The sequence below is a fragment of the Xyrauchen texanus genome, chromosome 18 (assembly GCF_025860055.1).
Source record: "Xyrauchen texanus isolate HMW12.3.18 chromosome 18, RBS_HiC_50CHRs, whole genome shotgun sequence".
NCBI lineage: Eukaryota > Metazoa > Chordata > Actinopteri > Cypriniformes > Catostomidae > Xyrauchen > Xyrauchen texanus.
Genome location: NC_068293.1, coordinates 34173291 through 34189165, shown reverse-complemented (window position 1 = coordinate 34189165; position 15875 = coordinate 34173291). Strand labels below are relative to the sequence as shown.

The following is a 15875-nucleotide window of genomic DNA, read 5'->3' as shown; positions in this document are numbered from 1 at the left end:
TCAGGGTGTGTTGGTATGTCAGGTTGGTGATTGGGGAGGGATATTAGTGCGGGTTAAATGTTGATTCGATATGTATGTGTTGTGTTTTTCTCTGTGTATTTTTGAATCAATAAAACATTTTATTGAAAATAAAAAAACGAAAAAACTAAACAAATCTTTTATGTAAGCTTCTTCAGCCAAACACCTCTGCACACTCTGGGCATTCACTTAACCAACTTTTTGAGGTATCCACCTGGGATACTTTTTAAAACATTATTTTAATTCATTATCTGGTGCAACGCCTTCATAAGAGTGATAGAAACTAAAGATACATAGCTAAAGATTAGCCATGAATTATTCAATTAAGCAAAAATATAGCTGTGTGGTAAAGAGATGTGGAGGACAAATGTCTTTCCAGAATCCAAGGGAGCCTTGGCAAAGGGAAACCCACTGTTACAAGGTTAAAATGTGAAAGGAGGCGGGAACTGACTGATTAGCCCGATTGGGAGCCAGGTGTGCATCTTCACACCTACCATTCATTGAAAATTATTAAGGATTTTTTCCCCCCAAAGTGTACAGAAGCTACCTTCAACTCGCAAAGTTTGCATGGGGAAACTGCAACATTTCATGTTTCCCTGCCATGTTTTAGGGAAATTTCTTTAATTTTGTTTTTATATCAATAATTGTTAAATGTTAAAAATATTTATATAATGAAATAAAATAAAAATAACAATTATAATTATTCATAATAATAATTAAAAAAAAATTGTTTTACTACTTTAAATATTCCAAATTCTAAATATTCTTATTTTACACATTTTCCTGGTTGGTTTATCGATATTTAAGAAATATTGAATTCTTAAATACTAAAATTTATTTTTTTATTATTAACATTATTCAAGTGTATTATTGTATAAACTTATTCATGCTTCTATTTTATTTTAAATGTAAATTGATCACATATTCCTCAATATTTCAGCTTAACCCTAACGTGGGCAAGTTTTAACACTGAACCACTTTTTTGAGTGATCATATTTCCTTAACTCTTCCTTTTATAGACACTTTCTTCTAATTTCAGTTGAAAGTATCCTTAAAAATAATTAGACACATTGGTTTTACCTGTCTCATTTCTCCTTGATATACCTTATTCACAACAGCGCCATCTTTGATTTTTGACAAGAATGACAACGAGGCTGTGAGGGATAGACTTGGTCTCTTCAATGGGCAGTACTAAAAGGGTTTGTGGATCGTTCCTAGGACAAAACGTTGAAAATATCTTTCCCAGAACATTCAGTAGACAAAGAACTCCAGACAACATGAGTTGTGGAAAATCACATGGGATGTAGTAGCTTTATACGGCTTTCTATCATGCGTGCCATTGAAAAGATTGTAAGTCTATCCCTCACAGCCTTGTTTTCATTCCCGTTTGAAATCAGAGATGACCCTTCTGTGAGTAAGGTCTATCAGAAGACAACTAACTACCCTACATTTTACCCTATTGCTTGTGTGTGAACCGTTTTCCCAGTATGTGACACTGTCTGGCAGTGGCGGCCCGTGCATTTTAAGTCTAGGCCTTCAGTGCGATTCATGCCATTAAGAAAACACAGTTTCACAATGAATAAGACACTATATACCTTTCATACATTACGTGGCAGTCAACTTATAATACTAATACAAGGAGGTCTTATACCAAGAAAAAGCTTTCTAATAATATTTGTGATTTAAAATTTTGTTTGCAATAAATTTAGTTTATTCAGGGTACACGGTTACTTTTCAAAACTTGATCCGACACTGAATGCTCAAGCAGCCTTATTTACACGTAGAAAACTCCTGATGTTGCTATAACAATGCAAAAAGCTCTCCAATTAGCTTGAAGTGAAAAATCAGCTCTCATTTCCTGTTTAATTAATCAATTGCACGATCATGCAGAACATCTCATGTTTTTAAATCCATAAGGATCCTTTTCTCCAGCAGTGATGACAGACGTCTCGAAAGCAAGAACTCGCGCACTTCGCTTTCAAATTATGTATATCACTTAAAGCATGATTGCGTCACTCAAGACCAGCTAGAAGGCCTGGACTGGGACATATCCTTAAGATCACACCCACCAAGAACAAATAAATCAATCTGATTGGCTGATGAATCTGACATTAGATGCTCATTCATTTGCACTGTTGAGGGATTCTGTAGAAATTCTGAAGGCCTGACAGTGTGGAGCTCAGACTCACGCGCTGCTTCGGCTAAGGAGCATCGCTTCCCCTCCCCCCCACTAGAATTAACACATTTTATTTTCTTGTTTTTTGCATCTGTGCTGCAGGTTGGTGAGGGAAGTTACCGGTGTCAATGTCAACATGCGTGTGGGCATACACAGCGGGCGAGTCCACTGTGGGGTGCTGGGATTAAGGAAGTGGCAGTTTGATGTCTGGTCCAATGATGTCACCTTGGCCAATCACATGGAAGCTGGGGGCAAAGCAGGGTGGGTTCATGAAAATTTTCTCAAAATGCAAACCCCAGCAAAAACTCCTTGTGTTTCTTAACATTTCAAGTCTGAAAATGTGTTATTTTTTTTAATAAACACAAGACATGTTTAGACCATTCCCTAAGCAATTCACATTAAGTTCCAAACCTCTCTGCACTGTAGCTTTGTTCAGAAACAAATATTACCAAACTACTCCTTTCTATTACTAAGCATGCAACATTTTGAGGTTAGGTGACCTCATCGAAGTAGCATACTACTGTTCAAAATGTTTATCTTTGCGTAATGTGTTCTGTCACTTTATTATGTTACCAGTATATACTGCACAGTATTTATTAAGCTAGTATACCATTCCAAACACAGCCTACTGTTATTGAGTCCTGGGCAGCTTCCTGTCTATATTATGCCACATTTTCAGATGTTTTTATCTAAAGCAGTTCACAAATTTGGAAGATTCATCTGATTCTTATTAAGGTTGATTTTGTCATCTCAGGCTGATCCATATCACTAAGGCAACCCTGAACTACCTGAATGGAGATTATGATGTGGAACCTGGATTTGGTGGAGAGAGAAACATCTATCTTAAGAAGCACAACATTGAAACATACCTTATAGTGGGCTGTAGTCAGAAACGGGTGAGTCCCTCTTTTTTCCTTGTCAGCGAATCATATCAAGGTAACACTTTACAATGAGGTTCCATTTGGTAGCATTAGTTAAAAACATGTTAACATGAACTAACAATGAATTATTGTATTTTTATTATTTAACATTCAAAGTGCACTCAGTAACTTTTTTCTTTGTGTCATCTTGGATCTTGGACACTGACACCTAGCGGCTTGGATGAAGCATCATTTAAAATCTATAGTTTGCTCTTTCCGATGCCATTGAAGAAATTTAGAATTCACAGTCAGACATGATTATCTTTATTATCTTTAGTCAAAGAGTGAAAGTGTCAAATAACAGGATGGTTACTGAGATTAAGCGAGTAGTATTCAGCTGGTATATAACTGATATACGTGTTAGCTTATTCTAACATGGCAGCCCCCATGTGCGGACCCTCTCCATGTAGAATAAAACAGCTTTTATAAGGTTACTGATAAGACTGGAGTCTTCATTTTAATGTAAGTGGTCATGATTTCCTGCATATATTGCAAAACTATAATTCGTGACTTTAGAAGTTAGAACTTTTTAATCAGGAAAAGATTACTGAGTGCACCATTAACAAAAGTTAATAAATGCTATAAAAAAATATATTGTTCATTGCTTGTTCATGATACCTAATGTATTAACTAATGTTAACAAATGAAGTTTTATTGTAAAGTGTTACCCAAATCAGTTCAATTTTAAAGGAATATTCCCAAAAAAGGAACATTCTGTAATTACTTACCTTTAATTTGTACCAAACCTGTTATTTTGTTTCACAAAAAGGAGAATGTACTGTAGCTCTTTTCCATAACCATGCCTAATTGGATGTTTTCACTCTTGAGTCCTCTATAAAAGAACCAAATTTAGACCCCTTTAAGTGGACCAAAAAGTGGATCAAGTGAAAAAGGACCCAGTTCCCTTTGCGTTCACACTGTATTAAACCTTGTAGAGTAATTCTCTCGAAGCTGAGCTTGAACTTTGGCAGTTTTCAATTTAAAAATCAATATAAAATGATATTCTAATAATTGTACACAATAGATATACATGTGCTTTTTCTTGGACATAAAGATTACAAAGGTTTAATTTTTAATTTTAGATTTTTAAAGAATTTTCTGGTTAAATTATCATTACCGCAACACATCCAGCTTCAAAATAAAGACTATAAAATGTTGAATAAACAAATTAAACAATTTAAAAAATGCATTTGAATAATGTATGTTGTACCCAAAACCATATAGTAAATAAAAATGTATTATTTGATGTTCCAAACATCACTATCTGGATAATAGAAGGAAAAACCTGGTCCATCTAACCATTTTGCAACACTTTTTTGCTGCCTTTGCAAAACAAAAAATATTTGTGAGGAAAATACTTATTCTGTTATGATGCATCAGCAAGAGTAGAAGTTCAAATAAGGATACTTAGATACTTGTCATGTCACTTTGTTTTTACTAAACATTTTGTAGTTGTGTCTAAATAAACAGTTTCAGACACTTTGCATTCTCATTACTGCAATGGATGCTAAATTTGTTAGACAATGGATTTAATGATCAGTCTTGCCAGCTATGTTAGTTTTTCCATGCCTCTGTAAGATGAAGCAATAATTTTTTTCTCACTTGTAATGGTTGCCCTTATTATTAGGGTTTTTGTGTTAGGTCACCTCATTACTGCAACCCACTTTATCATTACCACAACATTTGTATAATTGTTTCGGTAATGAGAAACTATTCTGTTTTTCAGGATTTTTACTTAAAATTGTCTTTTAGTTCCTAGATGAATGTGTTTTAATATTATTAATGCATTATATTGTCATCTAGGTTAAAAGAGAGAGGCATGCTGCTGGGAGAAATAAGCATATTGGCCAAAACAATGTTTAGAAATGTTTTGTTACCTTTTACAATTATGTTATTTCATGAATCATTTTGTGGCTCATAATTGTTTTACTTTATATATTTTTCTGAAAAGCCTATGATGGGCGGTTTTTGTGACAACTTACCCCATATACGGAATAAACATGTGCTGCTATTGGGGCAAGTTTTCACAAAAGCTTTAGCTATTTTCCTGCGCAATAATGGTGACAATTTTCAACAGCTTTTTTGTAGCCAAAAGTTTAAAGTATGTGACAATGCAGAAGTTGAGAAGTTGACTCAAAAGTACCCCCCACCCTGAGAAATATTCACTGCAGTAAAAAGTGTGGCAGTCTCCCTATTAACAAAATCATTCAATACAAATGTAATTAAACATAGTCATGTTGTCTTTCTTGCCCATTTGTAGTTAGACCTAAAAGTTTGAAATAATATAAATTATTTGAAATAATTATAAATATAAATATTTACTTACCTTTAAAATGTACTTCAAATTCTCCTTTACACAATGTCTCCATTTGTGACATCAGGTAAATAAATAAAACTTGTGCATTTTATACTAATTGTTTTCAAAATTAAGAAACATTATAAATTGAATATTCATGTATTTAAAAGAAAAATGGAAAAATTGCAGTAATGAAATATCCATCAGTGATGTTCTCATTCTTCATCCATCAAGATTTTCATGAAGATTAATTATTTGTATTTTTCATTTATTGAATGAAGAACACCTTTGGCTTTGACCTTCAAAATAACTATGACATAATTTAAATGTTCTCTTGTCAGTCAGAACATGATTTTTACTAAAACATGTTCTTTTCCATGTTTTAAAAAAAATTAATTAAAAGGATTTTTTAAACCATTATATAATTATTTGAATCATTAGCCTCTCTACTGTTAGCAAAACTTTCGGAGGTCTCTCATCCTCCTCACTTGTGGTCAAGTGGCTTTTATTGTCATTTCATCATATACAGCTAGTACAGTACACTAGTCCCTGTGGAAGAGACCTGTTTCTTTGAAAATTTAATCGGTATCTATATTTATATAGAACATTTCAGATATTGCTATAATTTAATCTTTTCATTAAAATTTTGAGTCATTAGATTCTCTGTTAGCAAACATGCCAAGTTTTAATGCAAGAAATAATGAATAACATCTTAAAATATAATATTAAGCTCCTCATACCAGAATGTGTCTGCTGTGAATTTTCCATTTCCCTTTTTGATTTGTAACTAGTAGCACCAAATAAACAAGCCAAAAAAAAACGTATGTTTTTTCTAGACCAAATAGTTTTCCTAAATATGTCCACATATGTGCAGTGGGACTAAGCTGTGTTTCATTAGTCAGATTTTTTTTTTCCACAAAATTATGCATCCAGGAGTCTTGGTTATTTGTGTTTTTGTGATGTTATAGACATTATAGCTAATTATCTATAAAGCTGAATAAATAATTCTGTTTAAATTTAATGGTCAGCATCATCCAATCACTGCCAACCATGTTAAAATAAAATTGTGAATTAAAAAAGTCTGAATCGATGTACTGATTACCATTGTCACATGCCTTTCAAACATGTTGAGTGGTCCAAACATCATCTGCAGCTTGAAACTGATCTTTTGGTCGGATTTCAGTAGTGAATACATTTAACTGCATAAAAAGATATAGGATACTCCCTTGCTCCCTATTTAGTCAATGACTTAACCTCCAGTGTGCTGTCTGTCTGCACTGGTCTCAGAACAGTTCAACTTGCACCTTGTTTTCATCCTAACCCCATATAAATCCTCTGAAAGCAAAATTTTTCAGCTTTTGGATGAACCCATGTATACTCAATGTGAAAATGCACAGTAAATATAAGAATTTATTTAGTAATGTTAATGAATAGTGCTGTATTGTACAGTTATTACAATATAAAATATAAAGTATAAAATGACCCACAGATGTGTTAATGTTGAAAGTAATTCAAAATAACTAAATTTCAACTTTTCAACGTCTTTTCAAAATGTCTAAGCTTGTGGATGCGGGGTCGCAAAAGGTTTAATGGATGTGTTTATTGTATTTGTACCATCGGTTGTTTTTAAATACATTATTATACAGCTATATCTGGTTTGCTAATACCCTTGACTTTGGATGTTTAACAGGGTAAATCAGGTAGACAAAGTGCTTTCATATTTACTGTATATTAACAGCCACTAATGTGCAAAAATAATGATTTAGGTGCTTGAGGGTGGATGGAAGGATCTTATCAATGTTTTATGGAATTTAATTGTAAATCGTCAATGGAATTCTGATTTCCACAACTTTTTTATCCGTACCGAAACACATGACAATACCATACAGATTTACAGAGCCAATAAACTTTAACAATTATTAAATGGCAATTATGAGCATTTATCCTTATACCAATCATTACACATAAACCTTTTTATAATTAAAAATTCTTATAATTAAATTCTGTATTATTGCATATTGTTCTATATTTATATATTTATATTTATGCATTTGGCAGACGCTTTTATACAAAGCGACTTATAGTGTAATTATTACAGGGACAATCCCCCCGGAACAACCTGGAGTTAAGTGCCTTGCTCAAGGGCACAATGGTGGTGGCCGTGGGGTTCGAACCAACGACCTTCTGATTAACAGCCCTGTGCTTTAGCCACTACGCCACCACCACTCACACTATATATTTTTATATAGAAATACTGGATTTAAAGGCAAAATTTAACATTCAATCATCAAATTCAAATTAGTCAAATTCAAATTAGTCAACGACAAACAATAAAATGTATCAAGATGTACGTTTAATATACTGACAGCCTCGGGTTACATCCATTCATAAAATACATTCAATATTACTGTAGTAATTTTTTAACTTTCATGCGGATTTCAAGGCATCCGGTTAAACCCTTGAATCTTCATGTGCACAGAACACTAAAGAAGGACATTTGAGTTTGTTTCATGTGCAATCTACAATAGTTATAATATGCTTCCCTCGCTGTCATCTACATAGAAACTGAGCAAGCAGGTCGTCGTGTCTCTCCCGTGCTCGCATTGCCATTTCCTGACTGCAGGAACTTGTCAGGGCCAAACATGTTTGGCGTTACGTAAATGGGAAAATCAAGTGAGACCAGAGCGATTTTTGTTCATTATTAGCGAACCGAACCACAGGCTACAAGCGAACCATACTCAGACCACCTCCCGAGATGGTCTTGGCTCGGTTGGCTTTAAAGGGGTCTGAGATTATTTTGGAGTGTTCGTGGGACCAAAAATCCCACAAACAGCGCTCAGACCCCTAAAATGGACCAAAAGTGAAAAAGCCCTTTAGCTTCAACAATGCAAGGCTCCAGACTAAACAAAAGGACTGAACTGGCTGTTTTTTTGTTGCCATTTTACAGAATTGCTCTATTTAGATGGTTTTTCAGAAGAAAATTCGAAGAACTGATTCATTGCACGATAGTTTTTAAGATTTTAGATTCTGAAAAATTTGAGTCATAGTCATACAGGTTTGGAAAAGGGCCTCCTGATCTTTGTGTAGTCCATGCTCAGATTTTTGGATGATCTATTCCTTTTTAAATTCAGTTGAATGGAAAAGACACTCCAAAGCTGCTCCTATTGACTGATTCTTTGTTTATTTCGAATCTGTCAAAAAACTTGGCGCTCTGTCACATGAGGCATGTAGGGTCAGTATGCTATTATTCTCTGTTAAAATATGCATCCTTTTTAAGTAAAAACACCTAGCACTCAGATGGCACGACACATGGTTTTTGTTAAATAGATAGCACATTCAAATTAATGCTATTTAGATTAATTCAGGGAAACGTGATGCCAAGAGACAAGCAAGTTAATGACTGTGATATTGAAACATACAGACCATAAGACTGCCTGGTTTTCTGTTTCCCTCCACAGAAAGAAGAAAAGGCCATGATTGCTAAGATGAACCGGCAGCGCACCAACTCAGTTACCCATAACAGCACTCACTGGACCGATCGGCCCTTCTACAATCACCTGGGTGGCAATCAGGTTTCCAAGGAGATGAAGAGGATGGTGAGGAAGTTACCCTTTTGAAAGGGTTGCATTAACCACTTTTTAGGATGAGAACATTATCTGAATGCAGAAAAACAGTTGGATTGCATTTACTGTAATTGCCATTGCTAAAATGCATTACCTATTCTGTTAAAGGATAAGGTCTATGACAGGGGAGGCTATGTTTTAACTAAGCCAAAACAATCCCAAGGACATTGCTATAGGGCCACATGTAAAGGGCCTGTCTGTGCCACTAGCGTCACCAATGGAATCGCAAAAATAATGCATGTTTTACAACAGATTCCACAAAAGATTTTACAACTACCATTGGTTGTGTAAACAGATGATCCTACCCCAAACTCACACCATTAGTTGTGCCAATATTAAAGGGATAGTTTACCTAAAAATGAAAATTCTTTCATGATTTACTCCCAGATGTGTATGACTTTCTTTCTTCTGCAGAACACAAATTAAGATTTTTAAAGGAATATGTAATCTCTGTTGGTCCTTACAATGGAAGTGAATGGGTGCCAAAATTTTGAAGCTCAAAAATCCACATAATGTTAGCATAAAAGTAATCCATATGACTCCAGTTGTTAAATCCATGTGTTCAGACACGATATGATAGGTTTGGGTGATAAACAGATCAATATTGAAGTCATTTTTATCATAGATTCTCCTCTCTGCCCAGTAGGTGGCGATATGTATTAAGAAGAAGAAAAATAGGAAAGTGAAACTGAAGTTCAAAAGACTGAGCAGGGAGGAGAATTTATGATAAAAATGAAATTTGGATCTGTTTCTCACCCACACCTATCACATCACTAAGAAGATAAACACTGGAGTCGTCAGGAGTACTTTTATGTTGCCCTTATGTGGATTTTGCAGCTTCAAAAGTTTGGCACCCATTCACTTGCATTGTATGGACCTACAGAGCTGAGAAATTCTTCTAAAATCTTGGTTTGCGTTCAGCAGATGAAAGAAAATAATACCAATCTGGGATGGCATGAGGGTGACTAAAAGAAGAGAACATTTTCATTTTTAGGTGAACTATTCCTTTAAGGCCAAAGTATACTTTTGGTGTTCGTGATCACTCCGTGGACAGTGTGCATGATGCAAATTTCACCACCAGCACAGTCAGCACATGGCCCAGATTATCTGGACACGTGGACAGTCCTCATCTGTGCGCATTGTCGATGTATGCACCTATCGATTACTGTAATAAAAGAGTATTGCAAAGCAGTCGCAGTGTGCATACGTTGAGCACGTATGTATTCGTTTGCAGTCAGAAGAGTATACTTTGAAATGCAACGTGGTTGACCAGTCACGGTCCGTTCTGGACTGCACAAAAACAACGTACACCCCGGCCTTTGCTGTGTCGAGCTGGATGGGAATGTTTTGCCACATGTTGCACTTTTAGGTGAAATCAACCTACAATGGCTTACTTACAGTATAGTTGACTCTATAGCTTTGTCCAAATTCACATAATGCCACCGTAAAGCTTTTGATGAAGAACACACTTGGCCGGTAAAAAGTATGTTCTTTAGGTATGCAAGTGAAAAGCATGAATGCATTCCCAGACATATTTTTGAAGCATTTTTTTGAAGGTTTGGGTTTCATCATCCATTTATCTTTTTTTTTATTAAATTGTGCATATGATCTGACACCACCTTTGTAACAAATGCAATGTTAAAATATTTTTATGCTATAGATTTGACAGCACTCTGCTGCTAAGCAATAATATAAGATAGGATCAAATATGCCCACCCAAAACAATGCTGATTCATATTTTGGAAATCAATGTAACTGAACTACGACCAGAAAAGCTTAAATGCATGCTCCGGTCTGGAATCTCCGGATATCCGACTACCACTGAATGGTTATGGATGTTCCACTGAGTGTTGTTAAACTCACCGCTGAATGCTGTTGCATGTGCCACTGCGTGTTGTGACTCAATTCAACTCACCTTTGAATTTTGTTCTGAGAACGCTCTGATGTTTAAGACTTTGAGGCAATTTAATCAAAATTAATGGGCCAGATAAAGATGACTGGCTTCCCGCCAGTTGACTAGCCCTGTTGTAGGTCATCCAGGTATTTCTCAATTACTGAATACTGAGGATTCGGACACCCTAGGCCACTGACGTACTGCTTTTAGCATACTACTGTACATAGTAGGGAATGTTGCATATTTGGTTGTGGGGTGTACATAACACTGTGACATGAGAGAATTTTAACATTGAAAAAATTACATATAGCTCTTAATCCAGTTGGAGCTCAGAAATGGCATTTCATTTCCTGAGATCTGTCCACTCCTACACAAACATTACGTCTTAATGGAGGCAGTTAAACATGTGGTATACTCTGACGAAAGGAATATTGGTGTCATAGTAACAACAGGACCTGTTTTGTCTGTTGTATTTTCTAGAGGCTTGTGTTGGCTCAGAAGGTGTTGCTTAAAGGAGAGAAACAAATGCTTTAACACATCAACATTCTGGCTGGGCTACCATCTTTGTAAAGTGTATACATAAAGGCCTGGATGTGGGAGTGAGTCTGACTCCTTTGAGAGTTTAAATTTAGCAACTATTATTATGCCCCTAGCAACCCTTTCTTGGACACTTTTCAGTGCCAATATTTAATGTTTATTACTTAAAAATCACCATTAAAAGAGTAATTTGATATCTAATGATAACAGTCTTATCACTGACCCACATGTTTGCTATTTCTGATGTAGTAATTAGTCATTTATTAACGCTTTTAAAGCAAACATATCCCAAACACACTTTTTAAGCAAAATGTTTTACAGAAAAAAGTTTGATTTCAAATGATAAAACAATTGATATAGTGTTGATATTGTGTAAAGTTAATATAATAATAATATTAATATGACAAAAAGTTAGTGAAACGTGTCAAAAGTTTATGTGATCTATAAAAATAGGAAAGATGTTAAAAACCACTACCAAGCCAGAGATATTTGAGTTATAGTTTGTTTGAAATTATAGTTAAAGTGATAGTTCACCCAAAAATGAAAATTCTGAAATGGTTTACTCACTGTGATGTTGTTCCAAACCTATATGACTCTCTTTCTTCCTCAGAACTCAAAAGGAGATGTTAGGCAGCATATTGGTCTGTCACCTTTCACTCTCATTGCATCTTTTTTCATGCAATGAAAGTGAATGGTGACTGAGGCTGTTCCACAAAAGAAAGTCACACAGGTTTAGAACAACATTAGAAAGGGTAAATGATGACTCTTGAGAATGTATATTTTTGGATAAACTATTCTTTTAAACACATGCATACTACTGCAACACAAGCCTTTTTGGTTTCCTGTCCATGTTTCCCATGTCCTCCCAACATGACAATTCATTGTCTCATCAGCCTGTTTACTTCATTCACATTGGGCTCTGAATTTCAACTCTCCCAACACAGATGGCTTGTTGTCACAAATCAGGCCTCTTTATTTGAATTTGGTGAGCTAATGCAGCAAAAGAAATGGCACATGATTGACATAGACGAGTTGTTCTTACTTCATGACTCAGCTCTCGGCTTGTTTGCACACTATGTCAGTCATGTTTGGTTGGTTGTATCAGTTCTTATCCGTGCAGTAAATATTGTCCTTGATGTATGAAATCATCAACCTCCATTGAGTTTGTTATTTGGATACTAAAGTACTTGCTGAAAAGACCAGCATAAACCAGCATGAATTGTCTCAATACAAGTTAAGCTCAATGTGGCATAATGTTGATTATAGATTACTATTACTACAGATTAATATTATAGATTGATATTAGATTACCAAAAAAAAACACAAAAAAAAATTCCCTCCTTTAAAAAAAAAAAAGCGAACATCGAGGTATCAGTGAGGCATTTCCAAAGAAAGTGAATGTGGCCAATTTTTAGAGGGCTTAAAGTCAGAAATGTGAAACAATTAAATTAATTCTTCTGTTAAAACTCCTGTATTAATTGAGCTGCAAAGCTGTTTAAATTGTCATTTTTTTTCAGTGGTTTTATGGTTTAAGGCTTCGCCATGGCAACAAAGTTGGCAAATTTCATGTATCTTTACATAGAAAAGATAAGTAAGTGATTGTATCAATCTAAAAGCATGTTAACACGCATATGGTTTATGTCTTGTGTCTGTTCTTTTGAAAATGTGAGTATTTTAACGTTTATGGGTTGGCCCCATTCACTTTGTAAGTCTCTTTTTGTTTTTTAAGAAAACAAGGGACAAGCCGAAAGAAATTGTAGTTGTAGTTAGCATTATGCCACAAATTCTGTCGATTAAGCTAAACTTGTATTGAAACCAGAATATTCTTTTTAAACGTTTTTGAATTCACTCAAGTTCATTGTCCAAGAAGCATTCTTGTCCTGTTGTCCTGAGTTACTCCAGAAGGGGTCAGTGATGTGTTGATATTCTGATGCTGATCCATTCTACATTGATGGATATGTTTTCTGTCTCAATTTTGTTGTAGGGATTTGAAGATCCGAAAGACAAGTGAGTATAAACACCTCCCAACCCTCCCCCCTGTATGCCAATTCTTTTATGAATAATTGATAATCACAGTGAAATTACACAGCTGTAGAAAGGTGTTGAGAAATGTTATTATATTAGTGTCATTATAAGTAGGCCCACACATAATCTGCACACTTTTTTTCACATTTTCTGCACTAAAAATATTTATAGAATGGAGCCTTTTCATAGACTTTGCCGTATTTTAGCAGATTGAAACTAGCAAACATTTTTATTTTAAATTTTTAAACCAATACTGTGTTATATTACCCTGGCATTATTAAAATAAATCAACTGATCACCACTGCTGCAATTGTTTAAATAGTTAAATGCTTCACATCTTCTGTGTTGATTGTGGGGGAACCTATGGAATTATGTGGAATGGATTTAAACATAGTAAAGTTTGTTAAACATAAACATATATATATATATATATATATATATATATATATATATATATATATATATATATATATATATATATATATATATATACTGAGAGTTGCTACTGTAGCCACTGAATAAACTAGTCACCTACCAACACAGGCACACCTGTAGTGTGAGCTCTACTTATGGTGTTGGAAAGCATGCTTTCTTTCTAGTGTATTTTTTGTGTTTGCTTAACATATTCGCAACATCGAAAATTGAGAGAGTGGATATGTGAGCCAGTTAGTTTCTGCAGGTAATGTGTGTTACGATATAATCAAACCCTATAACTAGAGTCAACAAAGCTTTCCATTACCTTCATCATGTCTTTTTCAACATAATTTGTGCCTGACCCTTGCTACTGTAGTGTAGTGGGCTAAAGCACATAACTGTTAATCAGAAGGTTGCTGGTTCGATCCCCACAGCCACCACCGTTGTGTCCTTGAGCAAGGCACTTAACTCCAGGTTGCTCAGGGGGAATTGTCCCTGTAATGAGTGCACTGTAAGTCGCTTTGGAAAAAAGTATCTGCCAAATGCGTAAATGTAAATGTAGCACAACTGCTCAGTGATAATGTTAAAAAATATATGCTTCAAAACCTCAAAGTACAGGACTTGCTGACGTGATTTGAGCTTGTTATTGAATAACATGTACATGAGTTTAAGGCCTCTTTAGCAGATGATTTGTTCTTTCTCAGTGTAATCAACTAAAATTAATTGAAGAAATCGGTAGAGTTTGCAGGTAATCATATCAGGACTGGTCCTTGTAAGCATGGTCATTGTGAACTCAGTCACAATGGGGGGGTTAATGCAGAGGTGAAGCAGAAGGTGGAAAAACGCTGTCTTGTGTTATCTAGACATTTCATTTTCAGAAACACGCAAGAAAACCTGAACCCTGAAGATGAGGTTGACGAGTTCCTGGGCCGCGCCATTGACGCCCGGAGCATTGACCGGTTACGGTCCGAACATGTTAAGAAATTTCTGCTGACTTTCCGAGAACCTGACTTGGAGAAGAAGGTACAACATTATTGTCCCAGACCAGCTTCAATAAGATGAGCAGTATGATCACAAAGTGAACGGATGAGCACAATAGATCCTGAAAATCTGCTTAGTTGACAATTTATTATAAAAAGGGTAGTTCACCTATAAAATAAGTTTTGTCATCATTTAATTATCCTCATGACGTTCCAAACCCATATGTCTTTTTTTCATGGAACACAAAACGAGACATTTAGAAGAATGTTCACACTGCTCTTTTTTTCATGCAGTAAAATTAGTAGTGATTGCAGCTGTCAAGCTCCAAAAAAGCACCATTAATGCACCATAAAAGTAGTCCATACAATTTGTGTGCCATATATTCAAAGTCTTCAGAAGTCATATGAGAAATTAATGTGTGGAATAGAATCTTGACTTTTCTTCAAATTTTTGTGTTTCAAGGGAAAGTAAAATAGCATACAGTACATATTTTGAACAACATGAGGAGTTTTCATTTTTGAACGAACTATACTTTTAAAAGCTCATTAGTTCATGTTAAGTGTACAATGTTCCTTGGATTGCATGGTAAAAGTAGATCAGAGCGCCAATCAAGTCCATTATGTTAGTACCATGGTACAGGCAGTGTAAAACTATGCAGGAGCACAGCTAAAAGATGTGGCATGCTGCTAAGATGAATAGAAGCAATGAAACTCAAGGTGCAGAATGAGTCAGAGACTGACATCTTTACTCTGCACTGTGATTTAAGTCATTTTATTGTGTTACATTCAAAGCATTTATCACTAGTGACCCGCAAAAAAAAAAGGCCAGTTCCTAAGGTAGATAATTATTTAATTTGTTTGTTTTCAGAGTAGGTTTTTTTCGGCTCATGAACCAATCAATTATTAGTATCTACTTGGTTATAAATTCACTCACTATTTTCTGTTCTTTTACATGGGTTACATATTTAAACACATTTTTGTACATGCCAGCT

The 15875-nt window shown here is 35.0% G+C and overlaps 1 protein-coding gene across 2 annotated transcripts in view; it reads left to right on the top strand.

The window, feature by feature from the left end:
- The window catches only part of LOC127658533 (adenylate cyclase type 5-like), a 111525-nt gene that overhangs the window by 83723 nt on the left and 11927 nt on the right, over positions 1 to 15875 (top strand). The window contains exons 6-10 of one of the 2 annotated variants that reach the window (XM_052147865.1): positions 2297 to 2455; positions 2949 to 3090; positions 8869 to 9006; positions 13449 to 13471; positions 14782 to 14926. In XM_052147865.1, the coding sequence (XP_052003825.1) occupies positions 2297 to 2455; positions 2949 to 3090; positions 8869 to 9006; positions 13449 to 13471; positions 14782 to 14926 (607 nt within the window). Of the gene's footprint in view, positions 1 to 2296; positions 2456 to 2948; positions 3091 to 8868; positions 9007 to 13448; positions 13472 to 14766; positions 14927 to 15875 lie in introns of both variants that reach the window. The other variant, XM_052147864.1, reaches the window with a different exon arrangement.